Raw genomic sequence first — 15,404 nt, forward strand, 5'->3', positions numbered from 1 at the left:
TACCCCTGGCCACACTCCTGCTCGCTCTGACACACTCCTGCTCGCTCTGGCACGCTAGTGTTTGCACACAGCCACTTGCACTCCCGGACTCGGTTTGGGGCACACTTGCCACGCATGCATGCACCAGTTTGAACAGGTTCATCCTTTCGCACACCCACCCTGGGGCACACTCGCTCACCCTGGCCTTTGCATGCTCCTTCTTGCTTTCTTAGATACAGGTGGGCTCAGCCTTGCACACTTGCGTACACTCAGACACACTTGCGCTCACTCTGTCCCGGCGTATTTCCATGCACCATCCCACACCCTGCTCCTTGGGGCCACATCGCCCTGGGCCCGGCGGTCAGCACGCAGCGATTGTCGCTGTTAGCATGCACGCTCTGGTCCCGCTGGATGAACTCTGGAAGCACAGACGTTCCCAGGCTAAGCATCATGGTGGGTCTACCGCCAAATGAGGAAAGCCCCCATTTCCTTCCCCCGGTCTCTCTGTCAGGCCTGGAGCTCTTAGCCTGGGAAAAGCATTCATTCTCCACACGCCTTCTCTTTGGTAGAAGCCCTGAGAATATTAAACAACCACCCTATCTGTCATCTGTACCGTCCCGATGGATCCCAGGGGGTGCTTACACACGTAACAAGCCCCACGCAGCGGGTCAGCGCATCTGCCTCTGGGGAGGAGCACGGCGGCGGTTGACAGCACTCAAATTAGGGCACCCAAGCAAACCCGCTGCTCTTGCGGGAAGCACCTGGGGATCTTTAGTAACTCGGAGCAGTCTAGCCCTTGGGTTTCTGTTCCCAAGCCTGTGCCCCCGGAGACTCTGATCTGTGTCCCCAACCCTGCCCCCTCTGTGCCGGGTGCATCTCTCTCGGCCTGCCCACCCCTCCCTTCTCCGGCAGGCGGAACCAGAACTATCTGGACATCCTGCGCTTGCTGTCCCTGGGCGACAAGCAGCTCAGCTCCTTCGACATCTCGCTCCGCTTCACCCATCTCTTCTGGTTCGGGGACCTCAACTACCGCCTGGACATGGACATCCAGGTGAGGGGGGCGCGGGCCCGTGGGGATGGGGGCATGGGCCGGGCTGGAGAGGGCTGCACCGTGGGGAGGGCAGCCAAGTGAGAGGTGAGGGGCACAGGCCCTTGGGGGGAAAGGAGGGAGGGCAGGCCTGCGGGGGGTGGGGGTGGCCTGTCCTCCCCGCTCTGACCTGCCCGCTTGGTCCTGCCTCCTCCAGGAGATCCTCAACTACATCAACCGCAAGGAGTTCGAGCCGCTGCTCAAGGTGGATCAGCTCAACCTGGAGAAGGAGAAGCACAAGGTCTTCCTGCGATTCGGTGAGGGCGGCTCTGCTGCGGGCGGGGCGGGTGTCTGCTTCCCCCACCGGCTCTGCCCCTTCCCTGCTGGGGTGGGGGAGCTTTGGGGGCTCTCCCTTCCCTCCTGGGGTGTTGCTGGGGGGGGGTCTCCCCTTCCCTGCTGGGGTGGGAGAAACTGTGGGGGGTCTCCCCTTCCCTGCTGGGGTGGGGGAGCTTTGGGGGCTCTCCTCTTCCCTGCTGGGGTGTTGCTGGGGGGGTGTCTCCCCTTCAGGGGTCGGCATTGCTGGGCCTGGGGTCCGGGGTGTGGATTGTGGCTGCTGGGGGATGCTGCGGGTGGCCGGGCCAAGGCTATTTCTCCTCACGCCCCGGGCTGTGTCTCTGCAGGCGAGGAGGAGATCACCTTCCCCCCGACCTACCGCTACGAGCGGGGCTCCCGTGACACCTACGTGTGGCACAAGCAGAAGCCCACCGGGGTAGGTGCTGGGGGTGGGGTGGGGAAGCAAAGGTATGTGGGGGGGGGCGTTTGGGGGGCTGGGGAGGGATAGCCAGTTCCCGTGGTTGGCTCTCCGGACCCTGTGGGCCAGTGAGGGGCCAGCGCCAGGGGCCCTGCCAGGCTGATGGGCGGGGGGAGGGTGCTGCCTGGCAATGCCTCACCCCAGCGTCCTGTGCCCCCCGCCCAGGTCCGCACCAACGTCCCCTCCTGGTGTGACCGCATCCTGTGGAAGTCGTACCCCGAGACCCACATCAACTGCAACTCCTACGGTGAGTGGGGGGCGTCAGCAGCACCCGCTGCTGGCTGGGATCACACCTGCTCGCCCTTGGGCAGCTGGCCGGGGTGGTCCACGCCCTGGCAGCCCGGGTGGCGCATCTCCCATGGGCGTGCGGAGGAGCCTGTGGCCGGTGCATTTGCATGGAGGTGACCAGGGATCCAGTGCCAGGCGCTCCCCTGGCTGTGCCTGCAGATCTGGCTGTTCCTTGGGGCTAGTCCTGCCCCGGGCCTGGGACACCCTCTCTCCGCTCAACCCCAGAAGCCCCTTCCCCTCACGCCCCCTCGAGCCACACGACGCCCCTGGGGGGATGGTGAGTGGGGCAGAGTGACAGCCCAGGCTTCCTGCCAGGGCCCTGCTCGCCCAGACCTTGCGGGCACTGCCTCCCTCAGTGCAGGGGGGCCAGGCTGTGCGGGGCTGGGGCTCGCCCTGGGGGGCTCGAGAGGAAAGCCCTCACGGGGGCGTGGGGTAGACAGGGTGGGGGTAGACAGTCTCTCCCAGCTAGGTCCCAGGTTCAAATCTAGCCCAAACGGGTCTAGTCACGGAGGCCTGCGAGTTGCGGGTCTCAGTCCGGTTCTCAAGGGGGAGGCGGGCTCTGTTCCCAGGACAAGGGTCTCATCACTGTTAGCCGAGCGCCCCCCCTCCCTTGTAAGCAGCGGCAGCGGGGGGGCCAAGGGCTGAAGAGGCGGTGGGGAGCCTGGGGTGGGCACGTTGGCAGGGCAGCGAGGGGAACTGGGACGGCAGGTGGGCAGAGAGGGCTGGCCCCCTGGGCTATCAGAATTCCCCACTGAATTCTGGCATGAGGGAAACGTAGTTCTCTCCCCGGCGATGTTTCCGAGGTGCGTACGGACGCCCAGCAAAGGGCCGGGCAAGGGGGCTCCAGCGGTGCCCAGCTTCTCAGCTGCCCCGCCAGTGAGCACTGGGGCACTCCACCCCTGGGTCTGGGGCACTCCACCCCTAGAGAGGGCCATGCCTTCCCCTCGGGCCTGATCAGCTGCCAGTCGGGCTCCCTGCCCCTGCTGAGCCCGCTCCCGGCCCCGGGCGCCTTGGCTAGCTCACCAGTGGAGCCTGCTTGTTGGTAGGATGCACCGACGACATCACGACCAGCGACCACTCCCCTGTCTTCGGAGCCTTCGAAGTCGGAGTGACATCCCAGTTTGTCTCCAAGAAAGGTACGGGGGAAGGCAGGCGTGTGCCTGCCCTGCGCTGGGCTGGGTGGCCACCGGCTAGCAATGGCCAAGCTGCTCTCCGCCTGCCCCTGGCCCTGACTTGTCACTGAGCCTCCGTGGGGACACGGATGTCGCAGAGTTGTAGCATTTAAATCCGGAAGGGACTGCTAGAGCATCCGGTGTGACTGCCTGTCTACTGCAGGCCACCGACCTGCACGCTAACCCCGCAGCCGAGAGAGACAGCGCTCGGGGCCACCTCAGAGCCCCATCCTGTGTCCCCTCTCCAGCCGTGACCATCCCTCCTGCCTCAGAGGAAGGAGATAAAAACCCCTCCCAGAACACACTGGGGGAGGGGGAAATCCTGAAACCCTGAAGCATGAGCTTTGGGAAGGTAAGCCATAGACCGGAAGCGAGCCCCAGGGCTGCCGAGCCCTGCCCTGCCGCCACAAGCAATCCCGTCATGCAGTTCCCACTCGCCCATTTGTCCAGCTCTCTCTTAAAATTAACTCAGTTGTTTGCCCCCACAACTCCTATTGATGGTTAATTTCCTGCCTGAATTTGTTCATGGCTAGTTTCCATTTGTTCTTGTGCCAGCACTGTCCTGTAGCTTCCAAAGCTCATTTCCCTGCTTGGTGCTCACCCCCTGGTGTGTTCACAGAGCAATCTGATTCCCCTTCTTACTCAACCCCAAGTGCCTGACCGTGAACTTTGGACTGCTGAATTTCATCCCCGTTCTGTCCCTCCAGCCTTCAGGGTCATCAGGTCCTCCTGTGTTCCAGTTCGCCTCTGGACTGAAGCTTCCTTCTAACTTTGGGTCGTCAGCACATTTCGTTAGCCCGCTCCTGCTTTTTGTGTCCAGGTCATTAAGAAACACAGTGAATGAGATTGGTCCCAAGGCTGATCCTTGGGGAACTCCGCTAGGAACCTCCCTCCTGTCCAGTAATCACCTTTCAGCGCAACCCGCTGTCTCCTCCCTTTAGCCAGTTCCTTACCCACCTGATGAGTCTTGAACTGATCCCTAACCATTTCCTAGAGACACCATGTCTGGCACGATCTACCGTTGGTAAACTCACATTGCATTACGTCTCCTTTGCCAATTACCTCTCTGAATTTCATTATTCTTTCCTTCACAATTCGTTCTAACGTCTGCTGCGGTCTGACTAACAAGGTCTGTAACTGCCCGGGTCACTTTTTTCCCCTTTCTCACATCCAGGGACGTTAGCTATTCTCCATTCATACGGCGCTACGCCAAATAGCTAGATGCATTAAAAACCCCTTCCAGCGGCCTAGCAACCTCATATGCCAGTGCTTTCAGGATCCTGGGATGGAAACAATACGGTCCCCCCGGCCTGATTCGAGTGCATGAAGCTTGTTAAGTTTTTCTTCCGCCTCGGCCGTGGTAATTACCATTTCTAGACACTCATTTCCATCAGCCATCCTGCTTTCGTCCACACGCTCTGATCCTTGTTACTGAAAACCGAGGCAAAGTATGGCTGTTATTTTGGGGCCATACCTAGATGATCTTTAATCTCCTTCCCCACCACACTGCATACCTCACCAGCCCCAGACGTCACCACCTCAGGATTGCTGGACCCCCGCATGATCCCGTCTCACTGCCCCAGGAGAAGGCAATGCCACCCTAGGTCCGTGCCTCCTGTTAGCCCTGCTCTCCTGTCGTCCCCTCGGCTGTGCCCTGTGTCAGTTCTGGGGCACACTTGGCTCCATCACCCAACCCAGAAGGGAGATGAACTTGCTTGGGGCCCAGCAGACCTGGTAGCTCTCCAGGCTTGATACCAGCTGTGATAAAAACTGAGCTGGGGGTGTCTTCCTTGTCCCTCATATGAACCTGTGGGTCCTGTCTTCTTGGGGCAGCCATAACCCTCTCCACAGTCTGGCCTCGTGGCTGGAACACTGGATCGGGACTCAGCAGACCTTGGATTTGTCCCCAGCTCTGCCACTGGCTTGCTGGGTGACCTTGGGCAAGTCACTTTCCCTCCCCGTGCCTCAGTTTCCCCCTGTGTAAAATGGGAATAATGACCCTGACCTACTTTGTACAGCGCTTGGAGATCTAGGGATGAGAGGTGCTAGGTAAGAGCTAGCCGGGTGAGGTGTTCTACTCTGATTATTCTCTGCTCCCAGGGCTCTCCAAGGCCTCAGACCAGGCCTACATTGAGTTTGAGAACATTGAAGCTATCGTGAAGACGGCCAGCAGGACCAAGTTCTTTATCGAGTTCTACTCCACCTGCCTGGAAGGTGCATGCCTGACACCCCCTCCCTCCCCCCACTCGCCTGGTTCACACATACCGTGTAGCCCACTGGCTAGTGTAGACGGAAGCCTCTCCACCATCTGCTGTGTGTGAGCCCATGGCCCGCCAGCGGCTGCAACCAGCAGAGGATGTAAAAGCCCTAATTCTCCTTGTGCTAGTGGAGATTCTCCTTTAGCTCAAGCAACAGAGGCCTGCGGAGTGCTGGGGTTGGGGGTGTGTCTGTCCCCACATGGGGTCAATTTAGTCCTAGGACAGTTCCATTCTGGCTAGATGGGGGCAGGGTGAGAGGCGTACCATGGGACTGCTCCACTGTGTCTGAAGGCCGGGGGAGTGTGTGCCTAACCCGAGCCTGCCACTTCCTCTCCCCCAGAGTTCAAGAAGAGCTTCGAGAATGACATGCAGAGCAGTGACAACATCAACTTCCTGAAGGTTCAGTGGTCCTCGAGGCAGCTGCCCACGGTGAGAACTCCTCCCCTCCCCCAGCCAATCACCCTGCCACCCCCTCTGTGCAGAGGAGACACCACCTTGTTATTGGTAGTAACAATCCCATAATCTTTACAAAGCGGGTCAGTATCATTATGGGGAAACCGAGGCACAGATCGGGGTGTGACTTGCCCAGGGTCACCCAGCAGACCAGTGGCGGGGCCGGGAATAGGACACAGCTCTCTCAAGCCAGTGCTCTATGCATTAGAGCACACCGGCTCTCTGTCCGGGTGGGAGAATGCGGGTGGTCGGTTCGATTGGCAGGGGGAGCGGGATCCCTGTATTACTGCACCTTGCTCCGCTGTGCCCTGTAGCTGCTACATGCAGCGTGTTGGCCTCCTTGTGCTGAGTAAATGTCCATTCTCCATGGATTCTCCCTGGCTGCAGCTGAAACCGATTCTGTCCGAGATCGAGTATCTCCAGGACCAGCACCTGCTGCTCACGGTCAAGTCCGTTGATGGCTACGAATCCTACGGTAAGGAGCAGGAGGGGGAGTGTGGCCTGGGAGTAACATCGCCCTCCAGTGGCCGAGCCACAGAGTGGCTAAGGGAGGGATCTGCTATAGCGCCTGGCATTCTCCTTTGGCTCAAAGGGAGGAGTCCTGGGTTTTGGTGCTGTAGGCCCAGGGTTCTAGTCCTGGCTGCCCTAGGTGAGGTCTGTTCCCAGCTCTGTCGCCGATTCCTGTGGGCTATAACTTAGAAACATAAAAACGGCCAAACTGGGTCAGACCAAAGGTGCATCTAGGCCAGTATCCTGTCTTCCGACAGTGCCCGGTGCCCCAGAGGGAATGAACAGAACAGGTAATCATCAAGTGATCCTTTCCCTATCACTCATTGCCAGCTTCTGGCAAACAGAGGCTAGGGACACCATCCCTGCCCATCCTGGCTAATAGCCATTGATGGATCTATCCTCCATGAACTTATCTAGTTCTTTTTTGAACCCTGTTATAGTCTTAGCCTTCACAACATCCTCTGGCAAGGAGTTCCAAAGGTTGACTGTGCGTTGTGTGAAGAAATACTTCCTTTTGTTTGTTTTAAACCTGCTGCTGATTAATTTCATCAGGTGACCCCCTAGTTCGTGTGTTGTGAGGAGTAAATAACACTTTCTTATTCACTTTCTCCATGCCCGTCATGGTTTTATAGACCTCTATCATATCCCCCCTTAGTCGTCTCTTTTCCAAGCTCAAAAGTCCCAGTTTTATTAATCTCTCCTCCTATGGCAGCCGTTCCATACTCCTCATCATTTGTGTTGTCCTTTTTTGAACCTTTTCCAATTCCAATATATCTTTTTTGAGATGGGGTGACCACATCTGCATGCAGTATTCAAGGTGTGGGCGTACCATGGATTTATCTAGAGGGAACACGATATTTTCTGTCTTATTATCGATCCCTTTCTTAATGATTCCCAGCATTCTGTTCGCTTTTTTGGTGGCCGCTGCACATTGAGTGGATGTTTGCAGAGAACTCTCAACAGTGATTCCAAGATCTCTTTCTTGAGTGGTAACAGCTAATTTAGACCCCATCGTTATGTATGTATAGTTGGGATTGTGTTTTCCAATGTGCATTACTTTGCATTTGTCAACATGGAATTTCATCTGCCATTTTGTTGCCCAGTCACCCAGTTTTGTGAGATCCTTTTGTAGCTCTTCTCAATCTGCCTGGGACTTAACTATCTTGAGTAGTTTTGTATCTGCAAATTTTGCCATCTCACTGCTTACCCCTTTTTCCAGATAATTTATGAATATGTTGAAAGGACTGGTCCCAGTGCAGACTCCTGGGGGACCCCGTTATTTACCTTTCTCTCTTCTGAAAACTGACCATTTATTCCTACACTTTGTTTCTGTCTTTTAACCAGTTACTGATCCATGAGAGGACCTTCCCTCTTATCCCGTGACTCCCTACTTTGCTTAAGACCCTTTCCTGAAGAACCTTGTTAAAGGCTTTCTGAAAGTCCAAGTACACCGTATCCTCTGGATCACCCTTGTCCCCATGCTTGTTGACCCCCTCAAAGAATTCTAGTAGATTGGTGAGGCGTGATTTCCCTTTACAAAAGCCATATTGACTCTTCCCCAGCAAATGATGTTCATCTACATATCTGATCATTCTGTTCTTTACTATAATTTCAACCAGTTTGCTTGGTACTGAAGTTAGACTTACCAGCCAGGGTCACCTCTGGAGGCTTTTTGAAAAATTGGCGTCACATTAGCTAATGTAGTAGGAAGTCAGCTTGAGATATGAGCCCTTGTACCAGAGGCCTGGTATGAGGCAGGCCCTGCTCACAGAATCTGGCAAGAGCAGGGCTGGTGGGGGAGTGGCGCTATGTGGGAAAGAAAACTTATTGAAAACATATGTGTATTATTGCCACTCCCCCACCAACATGACCTACTCTGTTGTTTCGATATCTTTTGTACCCTGGTATCGCCGTGTCCCGTTGCTTATCCTCATTCCACCAAGTTTCTGTGATGCCTGTTACATCAAAATTGGAATTGGAAAAGGTTCAGAAAAGGGCAATAAAAATGCTGAGGACTATGGAACGGCTTCCATATGAGGAGAGATTAATAAGACTGGGACTTTTCAGCTTGGAAAAGAGACGGCTAAGGGGGGATATGATTGAGGTCTATAAAGTCATGACTGGTGCAGAGAAAGTAGATAAGGAAGTGTTGTTTACTACTTCTCATAACACAAGAACCAGGGGTCACCAAATGAAATTAATAGGCAGCAGGTTTAAAACAAACAAAAGGAAGTATTTCTTTACACAATGCACAGGCAACCTGTGGAACTCCTTGCCCGAGGATGTTGTGAAGGCCAAGACCCTAACAGGGTCCATAACAGACCTTAGGTCTGACCCAGTAGGGCCATTCTTATGTTCTTATCCACATCCTCATTTAATACCACCCACTCGAGTTCACCCATCTTAGTACTGAGACTTCTTGCATTTGTAGACAAGCTCTTACAACATTTCTCAATGTTTAGCTCTCTGCCTTCATGTGATGAAACTGAATGGGACTCTTTTTTGTTTGATTGTTTCTCTTCAGGTCCTACCTGTACTTTATCAACTTCGATCCTCTCCTCTTTATGAGGATAGAGAAAATCCCCGCTAACAGATCCTCCCCTAAGGGATGTCTCTGTCCTGAACCGTGTGCTCAGCACCTGTAATGGTCTTGACAGAAGAAGGAGCAATGGTCTCAAGTTGCAGTGGGGGAGGTTTAGGTTGGATATTAGGAAACACTATTTCACTAGGAGGGTGGTGAAGCACTGGAATGTGTTACCTAGGGAGGTGGTAGAATCTCCTTCCTTAGAGGTTTTTAAGGTCAGGCTTGACAAAGCCCTGGCTGGGATGATTTGATTGGGGATTGGTCCTGCTTCGAGCAGGGGGTTGGACTAGATGACCTCCTGAGGTCCCTTCCAACCCTGATATTCTATGATTTTGTGATTCACCTGTTGGCTTTCCCTCAGCACTTAGCTTAAAAACTCCTCTACAACCTTTTCAAGTTTACACACCCAGCAATCTAGTTCCATTTTGTGCAGCCCGTCCTTTCTGTGAAAGCTCCTCCTTTCCCAAAAGGCTCCACCAGTTCCTAATAAACCTAAAACCCTCCTCCCTACGCCTACGTCTTTCAGAATGAAGTCTAAAATGGCTTCCCCCCGATTACTTCCTCCTCTTTCTGAAACGAATCATCCCCACTACAGTCCGAGAACTTGCTGAAAGGTTTGCGTGTTGCCTTTTCCATCAGATGTCTGCACAGTTAAAGTCCCCCCCTTGTTACCAAGGCTTGCGTTCTGGATAGCTCTGTTATTTGTAGTAGAAACACCTCCTCCTTTGGTGGTCTGCCATGATGTCACCCCTATTCTCCTTCCCTCCTTTTATTTTTACCCAGAGACTCTCTGGTCTGTCTCCCACCTCCTTCTGGGCCTCAGAACAAGTGTAGATATTCTTGGTATATAATGCAACACCTCCTGTCTCTGTCCCTCTCCTCACTGCGGCATCTGAGCCCCCCTCCCCATGGAGCCTCACACGGCCCCTTGGCAGTAGGGAAACGTCATGTTCCTTTCCCAGGTGGAAGCTGAGCTATTAAGTGACTTGCCCAGGGTCAGCCAGGGAGTGTGTTCCAGAGCTAGGAATTGAACCCAGGTCTCTAGCGTCCCATTCCAGGCTCCACCTACCTCCCTCTCGCTCCAGGGGCTCGGCTCCTGAGTGCAATCGCGGAGCTGCTCTCGCCTGTGGGAGTCCCACCCCCGTCTCTGATCCGTAGTGCTGTCTCTGCAGTGTCTTCTCCCCCCCACACCATGCTCCTTTGGGGTCACGTTGCTGGGGATGGAGGGGAGGGTAGGGCACTGCCATGGGCACCTCTCTCCCCCACCCTGTTGACCTTGACTGGTGCCTGCCTTCTGGCTGTCCCGCCGACGCCTCTTCTCCTGCCCGTCCTCCAGGCGAGTGCGTGATCGCCCTGAAGTCCATGATCGGCAGCACTGCCCAGCAGTTCCTCACCTACCTGTCCCACCGCGGGGAGGAGACGGGCAACATCCGGGGTTCCATGAAGGTCCGGGTCCCGGCTGAGCGGATGGGCACCCGGGAGCGGCTCTACGGTGAGTGGGTGGGGCGGGGGGGGACTATTCTGCCTTTCAGGGGCTGCCTGCCAGGCATCCAGGGGTTACACCCTGTGGGAACGCGGCCCGGCTGCCGCAGCTGATTGCATGGTCCGATGGAGCCATTAGCCAGCAGGCGGGGGGGATTTGCCTAGAAGAAGCTGGATGTTCTCCAGTTAAGCAGAGAGGCAGGCCAGAGCCGGGCCGCTGCTATTGCGTGGCTCAGGGTTTGAAGCCAGGCCAGGCTAGCAGCCGGGGGGAAGGTGGTGCCATCTAGTGAGTGGCTGGGGGTGGCTCCATCTCTCCACCGCTGGAGGTGCCCGAGAGACAAGGGATCTGGGGGCTGAGTTTCCCACCCAGCCCCAGAGCTGGGGAGCCAGCGAGATGGTGCCAGGTGGGTAGAAGGAGCCCTCCAAGGGGCGGGGGCAGGATCCTCGTGGCCTGGGACTGCATCGAGCCAGCCAGGGAGCAGCCCCGGGCGAGGCGCTGAGTGAGCTAAGCCGGGGGGGGGTGCTTGGCCGCTGAGCGGGTGCGTGTCTCCCGCCCGCAGAGTGGATCAGCATCGACAAGGACGAAACCGGAGCTGCCAAGGGGAAGCTGCCGCCGGTCTCCCGGGCCAGCCAGGAGCACGCCAAGTAAGGATGGGCTGGGGGCGGACACGCTGTGGCAATGACACTCTGGGAAGAAGCAGGGTCCGGGGGGGGAAGGCAGGGGGCGCTCTCCGCCCGGGGGGAGGGATGCCCCGGGGGCGTGTCTGTCCGGTCAGCCCTGTCACTCATGGGGATGGTCAGTGACCCTCTGCACTGGCCTGGTCTCCCCCTGGCAGGAGGATCCTGGCCTGGCGTCAGGGGAGATCAGCGAGCAGCGCAGGGTCCACCCTGCCGGGGTGGCGGGTGGCTTTTGGGGCAGGGCCCTGGCTGAAGAAGCTTCCCAGGAGCAGACAGGGTTGTCGGGGGCTGGAAGGTTTGGGGTGAAGGGGCAGCAGGGGAATGACACAGGCGCTTCGGCCTCACTTTCCTGGTGTCCCCGGGAGGGGGAGAGGGGGATGATAGTGGGAGCCCTGCGGAGAACCGGTGAGCTTCCAGCTGGGAGGGTATGGACGGGCCCTGCCTCCATCGGCAAATAGTCTCCCCCTCTCTGCTAGATCCGCCGGACGGAAGCTCCTGCCAGGGGAGACGGCAGCCTGCCCCCTCGGGAAGCTGTCTGACGAGCCAGAGAAACCCAGCGCCCTGACTGCTGGGCGTCTGCCAGCCCCACTCCGCGGCACCTCCAAGGAGGAGACCTCTCAGGCCAGGTCAGTGCGGGGCAAGCTGGGCCCCCAGCCCCCTTGGTACCACCGTGAGCTAGCTAGAACAACGGAGCCTCTCACCGGAGAGCTGGCAGGACGTTCCCCCTAGGGAGAACGGCCGGGGACCCCCAGTGTTGGGGGCCTACGTGCCTTGGTGGTGACGTCTCAAGCGGCTGCCGGGGACCTTCCCGTTGGGGAGAGATGCCTGGGGTAGAGGAGTCCTCCAAAGCAAGGAGTACAGCTGAGAGGGGCCCTGAGCACTGTACGTGCCCCATAGCGAGAGACAGTCCCTGCCCCAAAGAGCCTGCGGTCTGTATAGACAAGGCAGACGATCCCCTGCAATGCCCGCCCGCAGGCCAGCCTCTCCTCCTCCCTGCCCCTTGGCGTGTGCCCCCAGGTGACTGACCCATTCTCTGCCCTCAGGTCCAAGCAGGACTCGGCCTCGGAGCCCGACGGCGGCCCCATGAAGAACAGCTTCAATAACCCGGCCTACTACGTGCTGGAGGGGGTCCCGCACCAGCTGCTGGCCGCGGATCCCCCCACTCCCTCCAAGGGGCCGGCCCCCAAGAACAAAGTACAGATCACGGTGCCCGTGCAGCCGGAGTGGCGCCGACAGCCGCTCCCGGGCCGGGGCGAGGAGAGCTCCTCGGACGAGGACACGGGCACCCTCAACCTGCCACCCCCCGACTTCCCGCCTCCGCCGCTGCCCAAGGCCATGGAGTTCGAGGTGGCTGAAAACCCTCTCTACGCCAGCGCCAAGGACCTGGGTGGGGCAGCTGGCCGGGAGGAGCCCTGCACCGCCAAGCCATGGGCTGCTGTGGCCTTCAGCGATCCCTTGGAGTCCAAGCTGGCCCCACCCAAGCTACACCCCAGGCCTCCCCCCTCCCCTGGACCTGGCTTCCTGATGGAGCCCCCCAATGCCCCCCAGGCCCAGGGAGGCCTCCTGGACGATCGCTCCTGCTCGGTGCTGCAGATGGCCAAGACCCTGAGTGAGGTGGATTATCCGGGCAGCAAAGGGGGCAGCGGCCTGGGGCGGGAGCAGCAGGGCCGGCCGGCCCCACATCTGCTCAGCAAAGGGCGGCTGGACCTGCCCCCCAGGTGCATGCACCCCGACTACAGCCGGCCTATCACGTTCCCACCCCGTTCCATCAGGGAGAGCATCGAGGAGGACCTGGCTGAAGAGGTACCTGCAGGAGCTTGTCAGAGGCTCTATGAGATCAGGGGTCACAGCGCCCTCCCTCTGGGGTCCCTCAGCAATGTCCCTCTGCCCCGTGCACACGGGGGCAGGCTCAGCCAAGCCGCTCTGGCTAAGAGGCCCCAGGTTGAAATGGCTGAAGGCTGAGGGTTCTCAGCCGCCCTGGAATCGATGTCCCCTGCCCCCAGCAGAGCCCCAGCCTCCTACCTGGTCCTGCCACCTGGAGTCAGGGGAATGGAGTTCTCCTCCCAGCTCTGCCACTGACTCACTGTACGGCCACGGGCAGCTCACTGGCCTGCTCTGTGCCTCGGTTTTCCCATCTGGACAATGGGCCTGCGGATACTGCCCAACCCCCCGGGGGCATGAATTCATCAGTCCAAAGTGACTGGGGTCCTGGGATGGGAGGTGCTGGAGCCAGGCCCTGGGTTAATCGGATTTCCCCGTGCACGGAGGAGGCACCAAAGCCGTTGCACGAGCCCCCTTGCTCGGCGTGTGCATGCAGGAGGGTCCCGGGGAGGGGTGGGGGGGCAGCTGGACCCCCGGGGTGCCTGATGTACTGTGCTAATCTGCTCTGCACAGGCGCTGGGCCAGGGAGGGAGGAGCAGCTCCAGCCTGAGCGAGTGCAGCGTGGGCGAATGGCTCCTGGCCCTCGGGCTGGAGAGGTACGAGGAGGGGCTGATCCACAATGGCTGGGACGACCTGGAGTTCCTCAGGTGAGGGGACCTGGCCGGATCAGGCCCCGGCGCGCGTGACCACCCTGCTCAGGGGGACGTTGGCTTGGCAGGAGCGGTGAGCCCAAGCTGGGGGCAGGGGCATGAATCCAACGGGGCCTAGAGAGGCTGGCGAGATGGGTCCATCCTAGGAGGCGGGGATGGAGATAGCTGGGGCCCTACCAAACTCAGGGTCCATGTTGGTTAATTTCACAGCCAGAGGGTTTTAAAAAGTTAAATTTCACGTTTTCAGAGGTTTACATCTGAAATTTCAGGGTGTTGTAACTGTGGGAGTCCTGACCCAAAAGGAGGTCGTGGGTGGGGGGTCACAAAGCTGTTGTAGGGGGGTCACGGGATTGCCCTCTCATTCTGCGCAGCCCCAGAGCTTCCTGCAGCCGGAGGAGGTACCCGGAGGTTGGTCTGATCTCCCACCAAGAGCGGCCATGTCCCGGCCCGGGACTAGCAGTTGGAGCCCAATTCACGGGAAGCCCTGCCCCTGCCCCTCTCCCTCCCCTCCAATAGCTCAATTTTATGGGGGAGATCTGATTTCGCGGTCCGTGACGTTTTTTACACAGCTGTGAATTTGGTTGGGCCCTCGAGATAATCCGTGGGAGCGGGAAATTTAAGGAGCAGGAAGGGGCAAGACACTGAGGTGGGGAGCCATCGGCGTCTGTGATGGGACAGCCAGCGGTGACCTAGGTTGCTGCCTCGCTGATGAGATCGCCCCGTCCTGCCACGGAGAGCGACGCCCGTGCTTGGGGGCGGGGGGGATTGAACAAGCTACCTCTACCCGGTTGGCGGGGGCAGAGGCAGTAAGGAGCAGTGTGATGAATGGGGAGAGGAGCGGGGTGGGGTGGGGAGCGTACAAGGAGGAGAACGGATGAGCAGAGATGTCTCCCGGTTGCCCAGGATCTTAGCAAATGCCAGCTGCTGGGGGCCCGGCCCGTTCCACGGACCTGGCATGCCAACATCCTTTCCGAGTCCAGCACAGCATCCTGGTTCTCCAGGGCCCTCGCTCTCCATCCCAGCATGCTGGCGGGTTGGGGAGCACGGGGTGGAAGTTGGGCCTTTGTGTCGCTAGGGGGCGCCGCTGCCCTGGAGAACCCGGGCCCTGCTCCCAGAGCGGGATCAGCTGAGAGGGGCACTAGTCTGTGTGGCCCGCAACAGGGGCTCTGTCCTCTCGAGCAGGCATGTAGTGCAAGGCGCCTCTTGTCGAGACACCCGGTTACCTGCCACGTGGCACAGCGTTGGTGCATGGCTCCGGCCGCCTGACGCCCGCTCCTGGGCTGCCGTATTGGGATGACGGTGCGATCTCTGCCCACGGCGCAGGTCTCTGCCGGGAAGGGCCCCGGGTAGGCGCCGCCAGCCTTCCTGGCAGGGAAGCGTCACTGGTCCCAGGCAGGGGTCCCTGTTGGCAAACACTGCTTTCTCCGGGCACCTGAGAAGCATGTACCGAGGGGGATCTCACCCATGCCTGAGTCTCCTTGGTGAGATGAGAAGTCAGAGAAGTGTTTCCTCGTGGTTAGAGCTGGGGACCGTGCACCAGGACGCCTGGGTTCCATTTGGGGCTCTGCCACTGACTCATGTGGGTAAATAATATCCCCTGCCTGTGGCTGGGGGCGGAGGGGTGCTGCGAG

General features: G+C 58.5%; 1 protein-coding gene across 2 annotated transcripts in view; it reads left to right on the forward strand.

The window, feature by feature from the left end:
- Positions 1–15,404, forward strand: part of INPPL1 (inositol polyphosphate phosphatase like 1) — a 74,498-nt gene that overhangs the window by 54,277 nt on the left and 4,817 nt on the right. For both annotated transcript variants that reach the window (XR_012157509.2, XM_073333644.2), the window contains exons 15-27: positions 892–1,030; positions 1,224–1,323; positions 1,687–1,775; positions 1,983–2,064; positions 3,152–3,241; positions 5,378–5,491; positions 5,876–5,964; positions 6,376–6,463; positions 10,419–10,574; positions 11,125–11,209; positions 11,719–11,868; positions 12,286–13,045; positions 13,637–13,770. Coding sequence is in view for 1 of the 2 variants with exons in the window: in XM_073333644.2 (XP_073189745.1) it covers positions 892–1,030; positions 1,224–1,323; positions 1,687–1,775; positions 1,983–2,064; positions 3,152–3,241; positions 5,378–5,491; positions 5,876–5,964; positions 6,376–6,463; positions 10,419–10,574; positions 11,125–11,209; positions 11,719–11,868; positions 12,286–13,045; positions 13,637–13,770 (2,076 nt within the window). In the remaining variant the exon portion in view is untranslated. The remainder of the gene's footprint in view (positions 1–891; positions 1,031–1,223; positions 1,324–1,686; positions 1,776–1,982; positions 2,065–3,151; positions 3,242–5,377; positions 5,492–5,875; positions 5,965–6,375; positions 6,464–10,418; positions 10,575–11,124; positions 11,210–11,718; positions 11,869–12,285; positions 13,046–13,636; positions 13,771–15,404) is intronic.

This window comes from Lepidochelys kempii, chromosome 1 (genome assembly GCF_965140285.1).
Source record: "Lepidochelys kempii isolate rLepKem1 chromosome 1, rLepKem1.hap1, whole genome shotgun sequence".
Lineage (NCBI taxonomy): Eukaryota > Metazoa > Chordata > Testudines > Cheloniidae > Lepidochelys > Lepidochelys kempii.